The sequence below is a fragment of the Aedes aegypti genome, chromosome 3 (genome assembly GCF_002204515.2).
Source record: "Aedes aegypti strain LVP_AGWG chromosome 3, AaegL5.0 Primary Assembly, whole genome shotgun sequence".
Lineage (NCBI taxonomy): Eukaryota > Metazoa > Arthropoda > Insecta > Diptera > Culicidae > Aedes > Aedes aegypti.
The window spans coordinates 362,405,006-362,427,911 of record NC_035109.1 but is presented as its reverse complement, the minus strand read 5'-3'; the positions used below and the strand labels follow the sequence as shown (position 1 = coordinate 362,427,911).

Sequence of the window (22,906 nt, the reverse complement as noted above, 5' to 3'; positions counted from 1 at the left end):
ATCAGTTTCATATAGCCTATTTCCCAGATAAGAAAACGAAGAATTTGAAAGGAGGAGCATCACCTGCTATTCTAAGGGTATAAAGCATCCCTTCTTCGTTGAATTCGGTTTCATTCTGTTTTCGCTTTCGAGCTGGTAAGAGCTCCTCCAAACCTGCTCAACTCCTCGCTACCAGAGGCAAGCTGTTTGTACGAGATGGCTGAAGCAAATCGACCAAAGCCGCTTGTTGAAGCGCACATCGTCATCCGCACCGCAAATCTCATCGGGCGAGGAGGATTGCAACCAGTGCGCCGTCAAAGTGTGTCCGTGTTACGCAAATTCAACAATTCAATCGGTCCTTTCCAGAGCCAACAGATGTGTTTTAAAGAGTTAATTGTGTAATATTCCCTAATGTGTTAACCACATACTTGCTATAATTTCTTAATTCATCTCATAGCAGCATACAATAATTGATTTATTACGAATAATTGACGATACGGCAATTTGAGGATGTTTCCGAGGACGCTGCTGCTGTGCCGTTGGGATGCAATATATTTTCTATTGTTAAGGAATGATTCAAATATTACGTAACGCAAAATTTGCCAGCTTTGGTTCCCCTTCTTTCCCCACGTAATGAAAGTTTTTAAATTTTGACGTTAACTACGTCTTACGGCAATATACTGGGTGTCAATTGGAAATATATAATGTTGCGACCGTTACGATATTTAGTTTGAACTAAAGGAAGGCTGCAACTATGACAATCGACTTAAATTCAAATGCAGAAAATCACTTGGCGTAGTTAACGTCATGCGGTCGTGTCTTGTACACAACCCCCACTGATTTTTTCTCAGTATCAAGCCTAATTCAATAAAATACAACAGTCATAAAAAAGAGAAAAAATGAGTAATTATATTCATGGAAAGATCAATTGAACAAGTAAAAAACACATATTTTAATTCGTATAGTTGCAAAATTTTCATGCATTCCTCTTCACCATTACTCGTTTTTATTAGCCTAGGCTGTGAAAGTAAATCTGAAGTACACTCTAACTTCAGTCGATTATTTCCGGTAATATAAAGCATGATCTTCTACAACTTTTCAATGATCTTAAATGTTTTTTTTTATTCTAAAGTGTTGTTGGCTTTTAAACTGTCTAAAGCAAATTGTTTTAATACTATTAATTATTTTATTTTTTTTTTTTTTTGATTCACAAGTTATAAATATTTTGAAAATTTCCTAGCAAACTCGTAATTAATCAAGCTGTAAGAATAAGAATATGAAAAGCAAACATGAAATGCGATTTGTTATAATTACCGTTAAGTTACCAGTCTCCCTGCGGCCTCCATTCACCGTGCACCAGGCATTGCAGAATCCGCTCTCATTTGAGTATGAAGCAAGATCAAAAGCAAAGAAAAACATCCCATCTGTTGCGCTCCACGATCGTCATTGTATCGCAAGGTGTAACAAGTCTGATATTTGGAAGCAGCGAGCGAAAGCCCCAAAGAGATAGCGATGATAAAATCCATTTTTCTCGCTTGTTTACCGTAGGGGAAAGGTGTTTTACTTTACTGGCACGATAAACAATCCACGAACTTCCAAATAGCGTTTCCCAGGTTTGGAGCATGTTTAGTGGGGTTTTATCATGCACTACTATCCCCCCAATCTGATCAAAGTTGTAGCAGTATACGATAAACAGTCTCTCATAATGTAATATATCGAAATATACCTATTTATATTAAGACACTGTTAAGACAATCACCTCCATATCAGGTAAAACGGCATGTTTTCTCCGTCTAGGGGACTGTTGTGGTGGGGAAGATTCTTCAACTTCTTAACAGCAAACCGAATACCAGTATCTTGGTGAGAGTAAGCTTTAAGCTAAAACGATCGTTTAATTAATATTTTTCGTAGAACTTGAGTTAATTGTGACTTACATTTTTAGCTGAACCTTGGATCTCAAGATCGTATCACGACTTGTCGGTCAAATGGTCTGGATCACTATATCAATTTGAAGTTCTTTTAACTATGGCTATTACAATAATTTTATCGTACTTACAACTCAATTTCCTGTGTACACGAATGGGTAGTCAACTTAAGTTTTAATGTGTAGCTTTGTATGTCCTCCCTTTTACCCTAGAGTTAAGAATACATAAGATCATAGTTTTAATTCATTGATTTCACTCTCGCATGTATAATAAACCGTACTATTTCAATAAATTCGTTTGTGACTTGCCACTAATTCAATTTTAAGCATAAATAGATGTAGATTAAGATCACGAATATTAACTTTTAGGTTTGAATTATTATCTTTAAGAATAGTATTAGGCAATCGAAATGAATTTCAAGAATGCATGATCATTGTTATTGATTTCTAACTAGGTATTGTTCAACAGACGTTTCCTCGCATCAGCGACAGCAAGACAGCGATCGGTACTGTTGTTGGCCTATCTAGATCTCTACGCCACAGTTGAGCTGCAACGGGGGGTCTCGTCGTAACATCCCCCCTCCCGTAAACCCTGGTGAACTTCCTGGTTCTCTGGAACTCTGGTCGGGTTTACTACTCGCCGTAACGTCGAGCAACGCTAGTTTTGCAGCTGGTCGTCGTAGAATCCCTGAAGCTGTCCGAACGACTGCTTGCCGAACTCTTCCATCCCGTCCAGGAATGACTTCCTCTACGCGGCCTCGAATCCACTGGTCCCTTGTTGATCCGCCAACTATAAGGACCAGATCTCCGACAACTAAGTCCCGCGCTTCTTCGACCCACTTTCCTCTTCGTGTAATTACGGGAAGATACTCCTTGATCCATCTAGTCCAAAATCCACTGGTGATGGCTTGTGCTAGCTTCCAGCTACTTCGCAAAGCCGTCTGTCCTTCGATTACACCGTCTGGTTGAATTTTGTGCCCATTGGAAGACCCCAACAAAAAGTGGTTGGGAGTCAGCGCCTCTTGGTCCGCTGATTCGAGAGGGATGTACGTGAGCGGTCGGGTATTGATCATCGATTCGGCTTCCAGCATAATCGTCTCTAGAGTCTCGTCATCTGGTCTGCGAGGGGCATCAGTAATAGCTCCTACCGCTACTTTTACCGATCGTACCAATCGTTCCCATGCTCCTCCCATATGTGGGGCTGCTGGCGGTATAAAACGCCATTTTGTATTGGCGTTCGTGAAAACGGTAGCTAGAGCGTCGTTCCTGGCTAGAACTTGTTCTCGTACTAATTCCCTACTGGCACCCTGGAAGCAAGTACCATTGTCCGTGTAGAACTCAGCTGGGGAGCCGCGGCGGGCGATGAAACGACGTACAGCCATAATACATGATTGGGTGGATAGACTGTGAACGACCTCTAAATGCACAGCACGGATAGTAAGACACGTGAATAAAGCTATCCATCTTTTTACCTGACTACGTCCGACTTTTACCAGTACAGGTCCGAAATAGTCAAGTCCAACGTAAGTGAAAGGACGGATAAACGGCTGAAGTCGGGCTATAGGAAGTGGTGCCATCACAGGGGGGCTTGGCTTTGCTTTTCTCAATCGACACATCATACATTTCTTAGACACCTTTTCAATCAAAGAGCGTAGTTTTGAGATCTCGAATCGTTGACGCATTTCATTTGCGACGGTCTCACGGTTAGCATGGCGTTAAAGACGGTGGTACCAGTCTGCTATCAGAAACGTCATAAAGTGTTGCCTTGGAAGGATGGCAGGGTACTTCGCTTCAAACGGCGCAAAGGGAGCAGCACCAATTCGGCCACGCATTCGAAGTACTCCTCTTTGGTCAAGATACGGCCAGGTTTTGTAAATCGGACTTGACTTTGCAATACGCCCGTGATAAGCTTCTGATGACCCTTGCGTTGCAGAAAGGACGGCTATCTCTTCAGGAAAGACTTCAGCTTGTGCCATTTTCCAGAGGGCTTCTTCGGCTCGCTTCAACTCATCCTGATGAAGTGCTCCTAAGCGAAGCATCGATCCTTTTTGTTTGAGGCGTATATTGTCCACGAATCGAAGCGCAAATGCCATTGCGCGATGAAGTCGTGACCAAGAGCTAAATTTTGTAGTATCGATAAACGGTGAGACAGCCATGTGAGTGTGACTCTCTCGAAGTTCTTCTATCGTAGTTGTACTCGGAGTTTGTTGAGGCCAGTTTTCTTCTGGCTCATGAAGAAATGAAGGGCCAAAAAACCATGGATTAGCAGGTGAGAAATCAGGCCCGTTTTTCCATTTCGTGCCAATATCAGCTACGTTCAGCTTAGATGGGACCCACTTCCACTCCCGGGCATTGGTTGTTGTGAGAATTTCGCCAATACGTACTGCAACAAACTTGTTGTACCGCCGATGTTCCGACCGTATCCAGGCTAATACAGTGCTGGAATCACTCCAGATAACTCTCCTGCTAATTGGATAGGTGTGGTAGCCTTGAATAGATTCGAGAAGACGGGTTCCTAGAACTGCCGCTTTCAATTCCAATCGGGGGATTGACAAAACCTTAAGTGGAGCTACTTTAGTTTTGGAACAAATGAGCGCCACCTGTATACCGCTTTCGGTTTCAATGCGGTAATAGGCTACGCATGCGTAAGCAGCGTCACTAGCATCGACAAGTACGTGAATCTCTAGTCGATCGAAGCTTGTGGGGAAAGGCGTGCTAAAGTAACATCGCGGGATTCGCACTGTGTCTAGCTGTGGGAAGTACTGGATCCATCGGCGCCAACGCAGACACAATTCATCGTTGATTTGTTCGTCCCAATTAGTCCCGGCGGCCCATACATCCTGCATCAGCACTTTACCATGCACGAGAAAGAACGATACAAAGCCTAAAGGGTCGAACAAACTCATTATCACCTTCAGAACCTCTCGTTTCGTTGGTGTATGGTACTCATCAAGAATCGGCTGCAAATCATTTCGCATCGCAAAGGTATAGGTGAAAACGTCGTAGTTTGGCACCCACTTCATGCCGAGAACAGATTCGGTTATTTCCGCGCGGACAAGTGCGAGATCCTTCGATAATTCTCGTTCAGATTCTCCTATTTTTCGCAGCACAACTTCTTCATTGGAAAGGAAGTTTCGGATTTCAAACCCTGCCTTGGAGTGGACATATTTTACTTCGTTGACTACGTCAACAGCTTCGTCGATAGATTTAAAGCTGTCCAGGTAGTCATCAACGTAGTGGTGATCTTTTATGGCAATAGCAGCTCGTGGGTACTCCTGGGCAAACTCTTCAGCGTTCAGATTCTTCACGTATTGGGCTGATGACGGTGAACAAGTGGATCCGAACATAGTGACGTTGATAACGTAGGTTTGCAATGGTTCATCAGGATTACTACGGAAGACAAACATCTGCGCCCTTCGGTCTCGTTCTTGCAATTTAATTTGAAGAAACATCTCCCTTATGTCGCCCGAGACCGCAACAGGGAACAGACGAAAACCACTGAGCACTTTCGGCAAGGGAGTTAGTAGGTCGGGGCCCTTTAGCAGGTGAGAGTTGAATGAAACTCCGTCAACTTTCGCTGCGGCATCCCAGATGAGCCTGATCTTTTCTGGTTTCTTCGGATTGATGACAACTCCAAGGGGAAGGAACCAGGTTTTCCGCGTATCAACGGAGGAGATTTCTGCTTCACTGGCTTTTCGTATATAACCTTTCCTTTCAAATTCACTTATTTGCTGTTGTACTCTCTGCATCAAGGACGAATTACCACGCAGCTTCCTCTCCAAAGACTTCATCCGTCGGACTGCCATAGGGTAGGTATTAGGGAAATCTGAGTCCTGTTCCTTCCATAGCAGACCGGTTTCGAATCCACCAGTTGTCCGTCGAGTTGTCTCAGCAAGTAGCTGCTTTGCTCTTTTGTCGTCCTCCGAATCCAATATTTTACCAGCAGCGGAGACATCACAATCATCAAGTGTAAAGTAATCTCGCAGCTGATCATTGAGCAAATCGTCTTGACTTTTTGCTGCAGCAGTGTGGAAGTTAACCAGAGCTCTTGGTGCTGACTGATTTGGTGAGCTACCGTAAATTCCCCAGCCAAGACGACACTTTGCGGCAATGGGGTCGTACAACCCTCCTTCACGTAGCTTCAATGGGACAACTAGGCGAAGATTGTCCAAACCAATTAACAGTTTCGGTTGAATTTGATTGTAGTCCTCGATCGGAAGACCTTTTAGATGCGGAAAACGCGCGCTCATTTCTCCGTAGTTCAGCCGCTGAGCAGGCAGAACCAGACAACTCACCGTGCGAGCCTGACGCAGATTATAACGGATGCTACTGTTTTTCCCCGCTATCTCCAGATCGATTTCTTGAGACTTCGCCTCATCGCGTTTCACATTCCCAGTCCACTGTAAAGTGAGCGGTTTCCTAGGGCCTGCAACGCCAAGTTCCTTAGCGACCTTTTCTTCCAACATAGTGATTTGGGAACCTTCATCGACGAAAGCAAATATGGTTACGCTTTTCTCTTTTCCATATAGGACAACGGGCAGCACGCGGAATAACGTTTGTTCCTCACCAGAAGAAAGTTGACTGGATGAAACGTTCACAGAATGTGAAGTTGACGGCGGTGAAGGAGGGGAATGAAGGAGTGTGTGGTGCTTGAGACGACATCCTTCATAACCACATCCCTGCCACGACTTACACGGCCATTTTCCATGATTGTTTAAACATGTCCTGCATAATCCATTGCCTTGAACTAATTTCCACCGTTCCTCTAGACTCAGCTGCTTAAATTTCGTGCATTCGACTATTTTGTGTCCTTCTTGACCACAAGATCCGCATGTTCGAGCTGCTTTGCGCGAATTTCCCGTCGACGTTACTTGTTTGGTCACAGAAGAACCACCGAATGAGTGTGTTTGAACAACCATGGTTTTCTCCTTAACTCGCAACTTCTCATTCCTTGGAGTCTTTTGATAACCAGGCAGTTCGAAGCTCACCTGGCTGGCCGCAGTAATCAATTTTGACATAAACTCCCCAAATGTCAATACCGTTGAATGGATCTGCTGACTCTTGAAGGCCGCCCATTCCATCTTCATTGGTCCCGGTAACTTTTCCACCAATTCTTGCATGAGCATTGGATTCGAGAGATGTTCACTCTGTTGCGCTGCCTGAAGATGGTCCACAAAGTTTTGAACGACTAACCCGAATTCAAGTATGGATTCTGGCCTATCGTGTCTAGGCCCCGGTGTCTTTCTAATATTCTCGAGCATTGACCTGATTAATAGTTCCGGCCGTCCATAGAGCGTCCGCAGAGTGTCAATTACGTGTGGTACGCTAGCTGGCAGCAAGAGTCTACTGCGTACCGCGTCCCGTGCGTGTCCGGTGAGACACCGTTGTAGACGAACGAGATTTTCGGCGTTGGAGTATCCACAAGAAATTGTCGATTGTTCGAAACTGCTTATGAACATCGGCCAATCTGTTGGGTTGCCACTGAATGTTGGTAAATCCCTTCCGACTACCTGTCGGGCGGCGATTTGCTGGGAGCTCAGAGTCTCTGGGTTATCCCGGTACATCAAAGGATGGCAGCTTCTTGCTGGCTCATGATTATGAAGCGTTGGACCGCAAGTATTACTATCGGGTCGTGGACTGTCGTCTCGAGGATAACGTGAATCCGAAACATTTCCCATAGGCGAAAGATGCGCTATAGGAGAAGATTGATGTCGGAATGGGAGATTCCAACGACTAGGGTTTTGGTGAACGGGCGGTTCAGAGAAAATAACGCGTTGTGAACACACATCACGGGTTGGAAGCGGACGGTATGAAAACGATTCGACGGGAGGTGGATTTTCTCGACGAACTGGTTCTGAGCTCGACACGTATCGAAAGAATGGTTCTCTGATCGTAACCGAGGGGATTCCTTTCGATTGAAAGGTGCGTTGCCCAGGTGATGTTTGAACAGCTGACTGCAGATGAAGTGGCCTTTCAGGGTTTAGATCAGCAACGAACAGATCCGTTTGCTGTACCAAATCTACACCCTTCGTAACACGTGCGGCATATCGATATTGTACGTTCTGGTTCGGCATCGCCTCCATTGCCGGATTTCCTTGCTTGATTTGCGACTCTTTTGGGGCCGGAGGGACCAGTATGGCATGAGGGGTACATTGAGTCTTCGCTGCCTTCTCTCCGGTCTTCCCACAAGAGGATTGAGTATTCAACCAATCGGACACTTTGTCGCGCGAGTTTGGAATGGAACTCACGACGCTGCCTCGTTCCGATATCTGCAGAACAATCTCGTTCTTTTTCTCGAGCGACTCCCTACGAAGGAACTGTTGCTTTACCAAGTGTGCCTTTTCCGCTTCCAATCTGCGTTGTCGCAGACGTGATTCTTCTTCCAAGAGCTTCTTCTTCTCCTCTAATTGGCGTTGCTCCTCCTCGAGCTCACGCATACGAATCTCCTCCTCTTCTTCAAGCTCCTTTTGCTTTAGCCTTGCTTCTTCTTCTGCCAGCTCTAATTGTCTCCGCACAGCGGACGATCGAGTGCTACAGCTGCGCAGCGACGGTACCTTACTCACGGTATCAGTAGTTGATTTGGCCACAGTTACTTTGACGGATTTCCCTTCCGACGCGTTCGCTGACTTTCCTTCTGACTCCTTCGTAGACTTATTATCTCTGGTTCGTGATCTCAGAATGCGACTAGGTGGTTTGTTAGACTGCGATTTCTGGCAGTGTTTGCAGTTGTAAGGGCGAACTTGGACGGATTCGCTCACACCCGCACAACTAAAATGTTCCCACTGTCGACATTCATCACAAACAGTCATGGGGGACATTTCTGTGCCTGGGAGGTGGCATATGCTGCACAGATCCGCCGACGTATCGTGATGTCCTTCCATCCTAATCCCACGTCCTAAAAATCTTAAAGGATGTTGTGGTGGGGAAGATTCTTCAACTTCTTAACAGCAAACCGAATACCAGTATCTTGGTGAGAGTAAGCTTTAAGCTAAAACGATCGTTTAATTAATATTTTTCGTAGAACTTGAGTTAATTGTGACTTACATTTTTAGCTGAACCTTGGATCTCAAGATCGTATCACGACTTGTCGGTCAAATGGTCTGGATCACTATATCAATTTGAAGTTCTTTTAACTATGGCTATTACAATAATTTTATCGTACTTACAACTCAATTTCCTGTGTACACGAATGGGTAGTCAACTTAAGTTTTAATGTGTAGCTTTGTATGTCCTCCCTTTTACCCTAGAGTTAAGAATACATAAGATCATAGTTTTAATTCATTGATTTCACTCTCGCATGTATAATAAACCGTACTATTTCAATAAATTCGTTTGTGACTTGCCACTAATTCAATTTTAAGCATAAATAGATGTAGATTAAGATCACGAATATTAACTTTTAGGTTTGAATTATTATCTTTAAGAATAGTATTAGGCAATCGAAATGAATTTCAAGAATGCATGATCATTGTTATTGATTTCTAACTAGGTATTGTTCAACAGACGTTTCCTCGCATCAGCGACAGCAAGACAGCGATCGGTACTGTTGTTGGCCTATCTAGATCTCTACGCCACAGTTGAGCTGCAACGGGGGGTCTCGTCGTAACAGGGACAAAAACTACTCCTAGCGGGCAAATCAAAGCTCTTCAATGAGACAAACCAAAAATACGCTAGAAATTTCGATTAGAAACATGAGAATCAATCGACATCTATACAGACAAATAATTTTATACAAATTCTTATAAACTACCAAAGGTGATTGTCATACTTTTGGTCCCGGCAAACTTCGTCTTGTCATCAAGTAGGCTGTTGAAAAACGCCATGAAGTCTCCTGTTAGAAATAATAGATCAGTTTCCTCCCGTTTTCCCCACTATTCCGGAGATTTTTCCAAACTGTTTCTTCACCACGTCGGAACTTTAGACAAATGTAACAGCGAAAGAATCATCAAACCCGTTCTCAAACCATTTCGTGACATACAAACAACATTCCATTATATAGATGGTGAATTTGTAAAACGGTTGGTGCAAGAACAATGTTTAAACGGAGATAACTAATGTTTTTACAATTATACCTAAAGCTAAGTATGCTGTTCCGCTCAAGAAAAGTAAAAATTTCTGCTGAAGAAATGGTTAAGAAATTTTCTACAGTGAGCTCCATTTGAAATGACATTTCTTTTCATCTGCGTACTGCGATCAAAGAAAAATGCTTTTCTTGACCATTTCTTGCAAGAAATTTTCCACGCATCGAGATAGGCGATTACTTTTCTGTTGAGGTGCATACTTCGCTTAACGCTGCAGTTCCGATTTTATTGATATGGTCGAAAAGTGATTAGCGAAAAAGTTTTTTTGAATTACACGGTGGAATACCAATTCGGTTGATGAAAGTGAAAAGCAAAATTCAGATCATAATTGTTTTAAAAGTGATCATTAGTGGTATAATAATTCTGGAAGAAGTAGTGAAACTTAAACAGTTTCCAAAATGAAAATGAAAGTCACCACTGTATCATTAGATAGCAAAGTTAACTTGAAGAATTCGGTTAGTTCGTTCCGATATATTTGTGTTTTGTGATCGAGCACAGCAGTTAATCAATTTTAATTACCGTAATTTCGGGTTAAATTGATCATTTTCACGGTTTTCCGGGTCTGCTTTCTAAAACGTTATCAATACCATAAAACTAAATGCAGAAAAACAAGTATGACGGTGAACCTCATTGGCTCATGTACCTAAATTTTCTAACTAATGTAATGTTAGTGCTATAAATCATCAACTAAATAAAACATCGAGATATCTCATTTCGGGGTGAAATTTATTACTTGTCAATGTAAATATTGTTGGTTTTGAAATCAACTTAACATACTTCATTAAGGCCTCTTGAATCCGAATATGCTTGCCAAATTCTTAACAAGACAATATATTTGGAGATAATCAATAATTAGACTTCAAGAATGCCGCGGATAACGCCTAAATGTAAGCAATTTCCAAATGATTTTCCCAACACTTAACAGAAATTCAATTATTTCAACAAAACGAGCAAATTGATGCGAATTTTGATAGAAAAATCTGTTATGGATACATATTTTAAGCATCCTCACAAATTTTTAGGCTGACACTAAGTCCACATCCTTGTATAGAGCTATAAGTTTATGGATGCCTATCAACAACACATCAAACATGATTCTGGAATTTTACATTATTTTCAAAGAAATAAACATTATTTGATATAAAAAACTTCACTACACACAATTCAACAATAATATTTCAGACATACAACGTTCATCTACTACAGGTTGCATCAATTTTGGTGCACTACACTGTGTCCATTTAGCTTAAAACCACCTACATTTTAGAACAAATGAAACAAATTTTGTTGAACTTCAAAGTAGTTGTGAATGTTTTATTGAGTACTTCAGTTGTACAGTATTTTGTAATGATTAACTTACGACTAATGAATAAATCTAATTTTTTAGAGCAACTTTATTGATTTCTGCTGTCCATTTTATTTAGGACCATTTCATATATTGTTCGCTTTTACACAGTAAAAGCTATGTAAACAGTGAAATTAATGTGTCAATAATCGGTCGCCTTACCATTCCTGTTAATAACCTGGAACATTCGGTTCGGCATACTGTTAACCAAGTTTTCCAGTACAGTCTTCTCAATATTTCCCCATGCCTCCAAAATAGCTGATTTGAGCTCATCAACAGTGGTGTACTGCTTACCTTCAGCATAAATCCTGCGTACAAGGATTCCCCAGAGGTTTTCCACAGGATTTAGGTCTGGGGAGCGCGCTGGCCAGTCCAGCAGATCGATTTTGTGGTCCTTTATCCACTGTTTGGTTTCCTTGCTTGTGTGGATAGCAGCATTGTCCTGCTGAAAAGTGAACTTTTTGCGTCGAAATCTGCGCAGGAATGGTAGAAGACGCGTTTCTAGCACCTGGATGTAGTCCTTGCTGTTCATTTTGAACGACGTGAACGCAAGGTCCAGCTTTCCAGATGCACATAATCCTGCCCAAACCATGCATGAACCGCCACCAAAATTTCTTGTGGTGAAATAGTGTTCTTTTTTCCGCAAATCTCTCCAGTATCCATTAAATCCGTCGGGACCATCCAGATTGAACTTCTTTTCATCACTGAAGATCATCTGGAAGTAAACAAAAAAGAAAACATACTTTTTAATAAACATTCCTTAATCACGCTGAAAATTGCTTTAAAATAATACGCCCTTTTCACAACTTACCATGGTCCACTGTCGATTCATGTTGGCTTTTGCAAAGTTCAAGCGTCTCTCGATGTGGGATGGAGTAAGGTTTGGAGCTTTTGTCTTTTTGCCCTTTTTATGTACGGACTTCGGACCAAAACTTGACGAATAGTCTCCCGGCAAACGTTCAAATTCAGCTCCTGCTTAATCTGCTTCAGCGATTTTTGGGAGTTGGAAGCGGTTCTAACGATTCCACGTTTCTCTCGTCCGGAAAGCTTCGATTTGCGAGGTTTCTTCCGATTTTTGCCATATCCGGAAGGATTTTTCAGATAAGTTAGGACCACTTGATGTGACCGGCCAATCCGACGAGCAATTTCTCTGATTCCAACTTTATCCCGGTGAAATGCTTCTATTTTGCCTTTCTCCTTATCCGTCAGTGCTTTTCCCTTCGACATAATGAACTTTTTCTTCTTAAAAATTTCAAAACACACGTAAAACACTTGTGGTCTTAACTTAAATGGACACCGCAAAAGTATGCGAAGGACGAATAAACACTGATCCTTCATCATCATCCACCACTACTCGTACATTCGACTGCTTCCACAAATACAAGCAAAGTGTCATAGGGTGGGTCATAAATATAAACTGTTTTCCTATTGGATCTGAAAAAAAATCAGGTGGTCTTAAGCTAGCTGGACAAAGTGTATTGGTAAGAAACAAAATCGCGTGACACGATGATCAATTTCACTCGAATTCACGGTACTTATCTACAATTATTGCATAGCGGGAGGGGTTTCATCTCTTTTTAGAGAGCGAGGAAAGGCGCTTAAACCAAGGCTCTTGAGCCAGGGCACAAGGGAGAAATACCTGTTCCCCATCCCAAGTGAAGGAGAAGCAACACATGGAGTGTGCATTAACATTATTAGGAACGCCACTTCCAACGATTTTATCTATTTCCCTGAAATCTAATCCCTGCTAATCGTGGCTTTTCGTGGTCATTTGGCCAACACCCACCACTATTCTCAAATTACCAGGGGGCCCTTTCAGCAAGACCAATGTAATGATCTGCCTGATGGCTGATGTGGCCTTCCTCTGCCAAGTGGTAAGAGTCCGCGGCTGCTAAGGACTGTTCATTAAAGAAAGTGGACACCTGATTGTTAACATTTTGGTGTGAAAATTCCAAGGAAAAAATCAAATTTTGTTTCAGTGTGTACTCAAGTGTTTATTTTGACAGCAGAAGAAAGTTTACATCAAACAGTTGTAAATTCCAAGCGATAGGTCGGTTTAATATGGCGACACGCAGATTTATTCTGCACAAATGGTGTTCAAAAAAGCTGTCGTTCCGAGATGTGGCTTAAATCGCGAAGTGTCCAAATTCCAATTTTTCAACACTTTATCAAAAACAGATGCTTATGACGACGTGCAATACATCCGAACAGAAAAATTTGGGAAAAAAGTTTTTTTATGGCAAGCAATTTGCTCCTGCGGTGTGAAAAGTAATACATTTTTCACAACGGGTTCAATCAACGGCGAAAATTACAGAACTGAATGCATTTGAAAACGTCTTCTGCCCATCTACCGAAAGTATAACAAGCCTCCATTTACTTGTTTTTAATTATGAATCGTGGTTTACGGCTAACCAGCCGAGTGGAAGTTTAACAACTACCGAAAAGCTAAACATTACATATAATTTGCAATTGGATTAGATGGACAAATTGATGTGAAGATTTGCGAAAAAGTTACACGTCTTCTACACGTCTTCTTTCACGAGTTCGATTCTCACTGAGAAGACGTGTAACTTTTTCGCAAATCTTCACATCAATTTGTCCATCTAATCCAATTGCAAATTATATGTAATGTTTAGCTTTTCGGTAGTTGTTAAGCCTCCATTGTTTTGGCCAGGCCTGGCATCGACTCACTATGCTTCAGCTACTTTGGAGATGATCAAGAAGGAAAAAGTCGAATTTGTTGATACTTGGCAGATTCTACCGAATTGCCCATAACTACGCCCCATTTGGAAATATTGGGCAATAATCAGACAACATCTTAAGAAGGGTGGAAGATAAGCAAGTTCCATGGATTTTCTCAAAAAAATGTGGTAAGCAACACAAAGAAAAGTTACGAAGAAAGTTGTGCAGAATCCGATGGGAGGCATCAAGAGAAAAGTCAGAACATTATCCAGGAATGCTCAATAAATGTTCAAAATTATGTGAATTCGGTAGAGATTACTTTGATTTTCATGTATTTCAAGAGAACTCATGAATTTGTTCGAAAATAAACAGTTCACTTTAAAAAAATGCGTGTCCACTTTCTTAAATGAACAGTCCTTAAGCAAAGCCATGCTGAAGGTATCTGGCCTCGATTCCTTGTCGATCCAGGATTTTTGTAATGTTTCGTTTGTTTGTTTGTGTATTCATGTACAGTTAAAAATAATGAAGATTAGACGTCATGTAAACTTCATTTATGCGATGTAAACATTACGTCATATAAATTTAAGTCTGAAATCATGTAAATATGTGTTATATGTCACGTAATCGCAGAGGATCCTGCTGGATTACATGACATATAATTGAAGTTTACATGATATAACATTTAAATATCCATGATTTGCCACGCTCTAATTATGTGCATTATATGTCTCAGAAATTTACACGTTTCGTTCGAACTGTGTGACACTTTACACCAGAGGTGTCGGACTTTAAATTCAATCAACTTCCGATTTCAACTAAAAACAGAGGCCTTCCTTAGCTGAGTGGTTAGAACCCATGGCTACAAAGCAAAGCCATGCTGAAGGTGTCTGGGTTCGATTCCCGGTCTGTAAAGAATCTTTCCGTAATGGAAATTTCCTTGACTTCCCTGAGCGTAGAGTATCATCGTACCTACTACACGATATACGAATGCGGAATTGACAACTCGAGTCAAAGAAAGCTCTCAGTTAATAACTGTGGAAGTGCTCATCGAACACTAAGCTGAGAAGCGGGCTCTGTCCCAGTGAGGACGAAATGCCAAGAAAAATAAGAAAAAGAAGAAGAAGTCAATGATCATGGGTTTTGATCCTACCGAATAAGGATTTTTTTCTAAACAAAATCTCGACTTCCCATAACATAGAGTATCTTTGTGCTTATTTAGTAAAGTTATTTAGTAGTTAAGCACGCATAACGTGAGTCCCACGCCGTGTCAAAACATAACAGGCCAGGTTTTTGAAGCTTTTATGTACTCTACTCTAAATTAAAAAAAAAAATACGATATACATATGCAAAAAATGGTAATTAGGCAAGAAAGCATTAGTTAATAACTGCGAAGGTGCTCATAAGAACACTAATCTGAGAAACGTAACGCCAGAAATAAGAAGAAAAAATAGCAATAAATATCACTCTCAATTTATTTTCTACTAGAAGTACTTTGAAAGAACATACTGCTGCCCTGAAGGTTGGTGTTGGAGTCGGTATTATGAACGTTTGTCGACCCGCCACTGTTAACCACCGCATAAGAGACATCCGAATTAGCATTCTGGTCATTAATCACTGAAATGAAAAAAACATAATGTGCGATAAGAAATGTGAACCCATCTTATCAGCGCAAGTGTTTCTGATTCGTACACTTCCCTATCTGAAGCTTGCAATAAATAAGTTTGAAACTTGGCACATTGATCGATACGTACTATATACTTTGCTTCCTTGTGCAGCCACAACGTAATTAGATGAATCGCCTTGTTTTTGCATTACCGATGAGGTTGCGTAATCAATTCCGATACATTTGGTGGCCATTCGCTGCGCTAGCGTACATTTATCGTCGCACGGAACTTCCTGAAGTAATCTGGCTGAGCACTGGGCCACATGTTGATAGAAGCCATCTTCGTATCCACCGCACAAAACATAGTACCGAGGCATGTTGAGTCCCTCCGAATCGCTGTACAATCCCGATCTGATCATGAAACAGCGGAAGACGCAGCGTGTTTCGTGTAACTTGAACTCTGAGTCCCTCAATAGTGTGTTGATTTGATCTAATGACGAATATCCCAACATGGCGGCACATTCGTATACGAGTTGCGCATCTTGCAAGTTAGTGAACCGAATAAATTGAGGATCAACCTGATTGACTTCACCGTACTGGTCCATATAGCACTGCACAGATTCATGAGCACGAAGGCACGTTTTAAGCGAAGGAATCGTTCCAATTTTTCCCTCGAGGCATCGCTGGGTGCGATTACTACTGCACTGGTCGTTCTGATCCGGTCGGAAGAAACGGCTGTAAACTGGGGACATTCCTACCGCATCGCTCCAGTCTCGTGTGATTTGAGTTACACAACGGGACAGACATCCTCCCTCGATGTTATACTGGTTACACTCGATGGTTGCTTCTTGCAGACTCTTGTAGACGATCTTATGACGATCGATTGCCGCTACGGTGGCCAACAAGATCAGCTGTATGCTGAATTGGAGCATGCTGGTCGGTTGTATTTACGGGTGTGGGTTTACCAAGGAAGCGACTGTGAAGTCTCCAATTGTTAGTTTATTACTGAAGGTCGCATCCCACGGTTGCATTTGCTATGAAGTGAAACAATTCATAATGATATCCGGGGCACGTACAACGAATGGTATTGAATTTGTAATCACAAAATGTTCAGTTACATTCTACCGAAAACTGCAATAATGATTAAATTTAGAACAACCAGTGTCAAAAATGGTTGTGCTACTTTTCCCCGAATGTCGGTTCCCCGAATGTCGTTTCCCCGAACGCCAGTTCCCCGAATGCTAGTTCCCCGAATATCCCGTTTCCCCGAATAGCCCACTTCCCCGAAAAGTTTTTGGCACTCATATTTGACATAACTGTATACATTTCAAAGGGGTGAATGCACTGGTCATCTGATATGCACCCTTCTTTATTTGATTGGCGGTTCTTACGATTTTTTCCATCCTCAGCATTTGTGGCAACATGTGTATAGTTGAGAATGACTAAATACCTCCTTTTTTGATTGCTTACCATTCTCTCTAATTCACCATCCTGCCACTGAAAACTATTATAGCACTTATTTGAACTGCTACACTTTTCGGGGAAACGGGTCATTCGGGGAAATGGCATTCGGGCAAACGGGACATTCGGGGAACCGGCGTTCGGGGAACCAACATTCGGGGAAACGACATTCGGGGAAAAGTAGCACAATCGTCAAAAATGGCTCATTTAGGGTAGTTTCCTGCTTGTCTATCATATATCATATAAGAGGGAAGAACATAGACTCACAGAAGAAGTCGAACAAAATAAAAGCTAATTGAACTGGTGTGAAGGGCTATATTTATACAATTTGAAAGGATATTATATTTTGGGATTTTGATTGAACAAGTATTCTGATACTTTATACAACTCTCCGTTTGGTTAGGCCGTCTTACCCGTAGATACAGGGTATACAAAATCAAATTCTTTCATAAGTCATCCTTACCTGGATCTACAGTAAGGTACAGTGGGGGAAGTGTATCAGTGGGGTAAAAGGATCATTCGTCCATGTTAAGCATAAATACTTGAATATGTTGAATGTTTTCGCACCATGGCTTCGTTTTAGGTTATATTCTTACGTCCACACTAATACTATTGCAAAACTGGTACTACACATAGACTAACACAAGCAAACTTGTTAGCAGCAAAAATCAATTAGCTTCAAAATTGTTTTCTACCAATCAAAAATCCATTGTATCTCAGTCTAAAATCGAATACTATTAGTTTTTTCAACACATGGTGAGCATTTCAGTTCTAATTTAATGAATTTCGATGAAAAATATGTGATTTTTATAAATAAATACAGATATATTGGAGATGGTACACTTACCCCTACTTCTTCATGGGGTGGGGTAAGTGGATCAAGTATTATTATCATTTGTTGGCAGACTACTTACAAGAAATTAAAAAAGTTTCAATATCCGCAAATTTTGTTTTCCTTTAACTTTGTCCATTTCTAGCTTAAATTTGTTAAATTGGAGATAGAAAATTTGAATTAATCCACCTTAAAGGTGTATCAATCTTTCTGGTATAAAAAAAAATATAAAAGAATGAATGTTGCAAAATTCAAACAAAACTTTTTGTGGTATATCTTTTGTTTAATTGCAAAAAAGGCAAAGTATACAAATTTTTCAATTGAAAGCATATTAAGGAACCTTATTTGACCATATTAATTGTTCTAGACAGATGGAACAACTAAATTATTAAATAGAATAAAAAGATTTCAGTATGTTAATCAAAAGTAAATGTAACTAATATTTTTAAATTCTGAATGTTTTTCAAAAACATCGTTAGGAATAATCCTACAATACTTCTGTACAATTTATGAGTATTAAATGGATGATTTTTCTCCAAATTACTCTAGTTACAATTTTTTTTTTGACGTTAACTACGTCTTACGGCAATATACTGGGTGTCAATTGAAAATCTAAAATTTTGCGACCGTCACGAAATTATGAAAGATTTTGAACGCTAATAACTCAGTCATTTATCGATAGATTTTAAAATTTTTCCCACCAATCGGTCGGAAATGTATACAGCAATTTCCTCGAATGGAGAAAACTATTGAATATCGACAATAAACTATTTAAAATTTGGAAAATGTCGACCCCTTTCTTACGCAACCAATCACGTGCAAGCAGTTTTCCACGTTTCTTTTGCGTTCCGCTTCGCACTATAAAAGCAGACCGATTCCTGCTTCTTCGCTCATTCTTCTTTTTGCCGTCAGACTGTGAACATGGTCGGCGAGCAAGTCTCGAGTGCCTTTCGCATTCTCAGCTCAGTTTTCAATGGAACGCGAATGGAACAACAACACGCCGCCGCTTGTTGAAGCGCCCATCGTCATCGCCACCGCAAACCTCATCGGGCGAGAAGGATTTCTACCAGTGCTTCGCTACCAGAGGCATACTGGCAAAACACCAGCGTCCGGATTGTGAAATCGCACAAGATTTCTCAATAGACTCGCGCTTCCAGAATTGGCGCTGCAGGAATCGGGGCGCAAAGGTAAGTTTGTACGAGGTGGCTGAAGAAAATCGACTAAAGCCGCTTGTTGAAGCGCACATCGTCATCCGCACCGCAAATCTCATCGGGCGAGTAGGATTGCAACCAGTGTGCCGTCAAAATGTGTCCGTGTTACGCAAATTCAACAATTCAATCGGCCCTTTTTAGAGCCAACAAATGTGTTTTAAAGAGTTAATTGTGTAATATTCCCTAATGTGTTTACCACATACTTGCTATAATTTCTTAATTCATCTCATAGCAGCATACGATAATTGATTTATTACGAATAATTGACGATACGGCAATTTGATTATGTTTCCGAGGACGCTGCTGCAGTGCCGTCGGGATGCAATAACAGCATAATGCTAATCTTGTACATCCCTTTCCCAGACATCAGTTTCATATAGCCTATTTCCCAGATAAGAAAACGAAGAATTTGAAAGGAGGAGCATCACCTGCTATTCTAAGGGTATAAAGCATCCCTTCTTCGTTGAATTCGGTTTCATTCTGTTTTCGCTTTCGAGCTGGTAAGAGCTCCTTCAAACCTGCTCAGCTCCTCGCTACCAGAGGCAAGCTGTTTGTACAAGATGGCTGAAGAAAATCGACCAAAGCCGCTTGTTATAGCGCACATCGTCATCCGCACCGCAAATCTCATCGGGCGAGGAGGATTGCAACCAGTGCGCCGTCAAAGTGTGTCCGATCACCAAGCGGTGGCAAGTTTGTACGAGATGGCTGAAGAAAATCGACAAAAGCCGCTTGTTGAAGCGCACATCGTCATCCGCACCGCAAATCTCATCGGGCGAGTAGGATTGCAACCAGTGCGCCGTCAAAATGTGTCCGTGTTACGCAAATTCAACAATTCAATCGGCCCTTTTCAGAGCCAACAAATGGGTTTTAAAGAGTTGATTGTGTAATATTCCTTAATTTGTTCGAGATGGCTGAAGAAAATCGACCAAAGCCGCCGAAATGTGCCCGTGTTTCGCAAATTCTACAATTCAATCGACCCATTCCAGAGCCAACAAATGTGTTTTAAAGAGTTAATTGTGTAATATTCCCTAATGTGTTTACCACATACTTGCTACAATTTTTTTAATTCATCTCATAGCAGCATACAATTATTGATTTATTACGAATAATTGACAATACGGCAATTTGAGGGTGTTTCCGAGGACGCTGCTGCAGTGCCGTCGGGATGTAATAACAGCATAATTGTACATCCCTTACCCAGACATCAGTTTCATATAGCCTATTTCCCAGATAAGAAAACGAAGAATTTGAAAGGAGGAGCATCACCTGCTATTCTAAGGGTATAAAGCATCCCTTCTTCGTTGAATTCGGTTTCATTCTGTTTTCGCTTTCGAGCTGGTAAGAGCTCCTCCAAACCTGCTCAACTCCTCGCTACCAGAGGCAAGCTGTTTGTACGAGATGGCTGAAGCAAATCGACCAAAGCCGCTTGTTGAAGCGCACATCGTCATCCGCACCGCAAATCTCATCGGGCGAGGAGGATTGCAACCAGTGCGCCGTCAAAGTGTGTCCGTGTTACGCAAATTCAACAATTCAATCGGTCCTTTCCAGAGCCAACAGATGTGTTTTAAAGAGTTAATTGTGTAATATTCCCTAATGTGTTAACCACATACTTGCTATAATTTCTTAATTCATCTCATAGCAGCATACAATAATTGATTTATTACGAATAATTGACGATACGGCAATTTGAGGATGTTTCCGAGGACGCTGCTGCTGTGCCGTTGGGATGCAATATATTTTCTATTGTTAAGGAATGATTCAAATATTACGTAACGCAAAATTTGCCAGCTTTGGTTCCCCTTCTTTCCCCACGTAATGAAAGTTTTTAAATTTTGACGTTAACTACGTCTTACGGCAATATACTGGGTGTCAATTGGAAATATATAATGTTGCGACCGTTACGATATTTAGTTTGAACTAAAGGAAGGCTGCAACTATGACAATCGACTTAAATTCAAATGCAGAAAATCACTTGGCGTAGTTAACGTCATGCGGTCGTGTCTTGTACACAACCCCCACTGATTTTTTGAAAGCTGTAGAACTCATATTTGGCCACAATATGCGTCGTACTTATGCGCTTTTCAGTGCAAAGTTTCAGTCAATTCGCCTCATGCCAAAGTGAATCATGGAAGTGCCCAAGTGGTTCTACACCCTACTCATTATATAACAATAAAAAAAATCAAAATATGTGGTGATTTGAAGTATATTAGTCCCTCACTTCTCATCCACAGAAAAAAGTTTGATTAACATTATTGACGTTAGCTGTACATTTAGGGTGCCAATGAAAATCGATTTTTCGAATTTCAAAAAAAGGTAGTGCTCAAAAGTTTTATCTCCTCGAAAAAAGTCCCCATGCAAAATTTGAGCTCAATCGGACTTCATTAAGTGGACCCCCAAAGCGGTCAAAGTTTGGCTTTTTTGACCCATGAAAAATCTCACCGGTGTGGGGCAAAAGTTCGCTGACTAAAACACAAAATATCGATACTTTTACGACAGGCATACTTTACACCAGCCGTAAACTTAAGTTTGACGAAAAATGCACACTTAATGTTCATCAAAAAATTGCTCAAAACAGGGTTTATTGTAGTGTACTCAAAAATAGCAGTTTTTCGCAAAACTAAATGGAAATGTAAAATTTTGGTGACATTTTTCGCACGATCGGACAAATGTTGCTAAATTTGAAGATAATATGTGGATTTTAGGCAATTTGCACATTTTTCCGTGAGTTTATACATGGGTCGAACTTTTGCCCCTCTGATTCGAACTTTTGCCCCACTATGGGCCTGAAATTGTTTCCAAGCATTTATGCAAAAACTAATACACCTCAAAGCATCCTTATGATAGGCCTGGAAACGCCCTTACATAAAATATTGAAAAAGATTTTATCTTCAATTGGTTCCATGCAATGAAAGTTTGATTAAAAATTACAATCTTCTTCTTCTTCTTTCTGGCATTACGTCCTCACTGGGACAGAGCCTGCTTCTCAGCTTAGTGTTCTTATGAGCACTTCCACAGTTATTAACTGAGAGCTTACTGTGCCAATGACCATTTTTGCATGCGTATATCGTGTGGCAGGTACGAAGATACTCTATGCCCTGGGAAGTCGAGAAAATTTCCAACCCGAAAAGATCCTCGACCGGTGGGATTCGAACCCACGACCCTCAGCTTGGTCTTGCTGAATAGCTGCGCGTTTACCGCTACGGCTATCTGGGCCCCTAAAAATTACAATATTCACGTCGAAAAACAACAAATAGCCATAACTTTTCAAAATCTCAATCAATTTTTATGATATTTGGTGTGAAAGTCTCTTACTTGAATAGCATTCGAACCACCATGACATTTATAAGTTTTGTTTTGAATTGAGCTAGAAATCTTGAAAAGAAACTCTTGCCCTACTCGAACTTTTGCCCCACTTTACTCTGTTTTTAATATCCCATTCAAATTATGATTTTTCGACAGAAAGGCCCACCCTTATGGAAAAAAAGTGAACCACCCTAATAAAATACCACATATTAAATGTAGAAAATGGCTTACGATAATGTGAGAGATGTTCCAATACTGTTGTCTTCAATATTCAATTAAAATTCTTTTTTTTTTAATTTTTCAACAAAAAGGACCACCCTAATGGAAAGTAAATGAACCACCCTAATGAAATATGCTTTCAGTGGCCAACAATGACATAAGATACGTTTCAGTACTATTTCCTTGAATTTCTCAGCAATTGAACTCAAATCGTTCATTTCAAATTCAATTCACTCCCCCAACTCAAAAATTTTTTAAGTCCCAAA

The 22,906-nt window shown here is 41.0% G+C and overlaps 1 protein-coding gene across 1 annotated transcript; it reads right to left on the bottom strand.

Annotated features, from left to right (window-relative positions):
* Positions 1-15,482: 15,482 nt before the first annotated feature.
* LOC5566895 (general odorant-binding protein 45-like) lies at positions 15,483-16,598 on the bottom strand. The gene is made up of 2 exons (XM_001651259.2): positions 15,763-16,598; positions 15,483-15,625 (listed from the first exon to the last, which is right to left on the bottom strand). Exons 1-2 carry the CDS (start codon positions 16,544-16,546, stop codon positions 15,483-15,485), a joined length of 927 nt encoding a protein of 308 aa, XP_001651309.2. The 5' UTR covers positions 16,547-16,598.
* Positions 16,599-22,906: the final 6,308 nt, after the last annotated feature.

Coding starts and splice junctions, on each gene's coding strand:
- LOC5566895 (XM_001651259.2), bottom strand. CDS start 16,546: ATGCTCCAATTCAGCATACAGCTGATCTTGTTGGCCACCGTAGCGGCA. Junction 15,626..15,762: donor ACAAGGAAGCAAAGTATATA/GTACGTATCGAT, acceptor TTTTCATTTCAG/TGATTAATGACCAGAATGCT.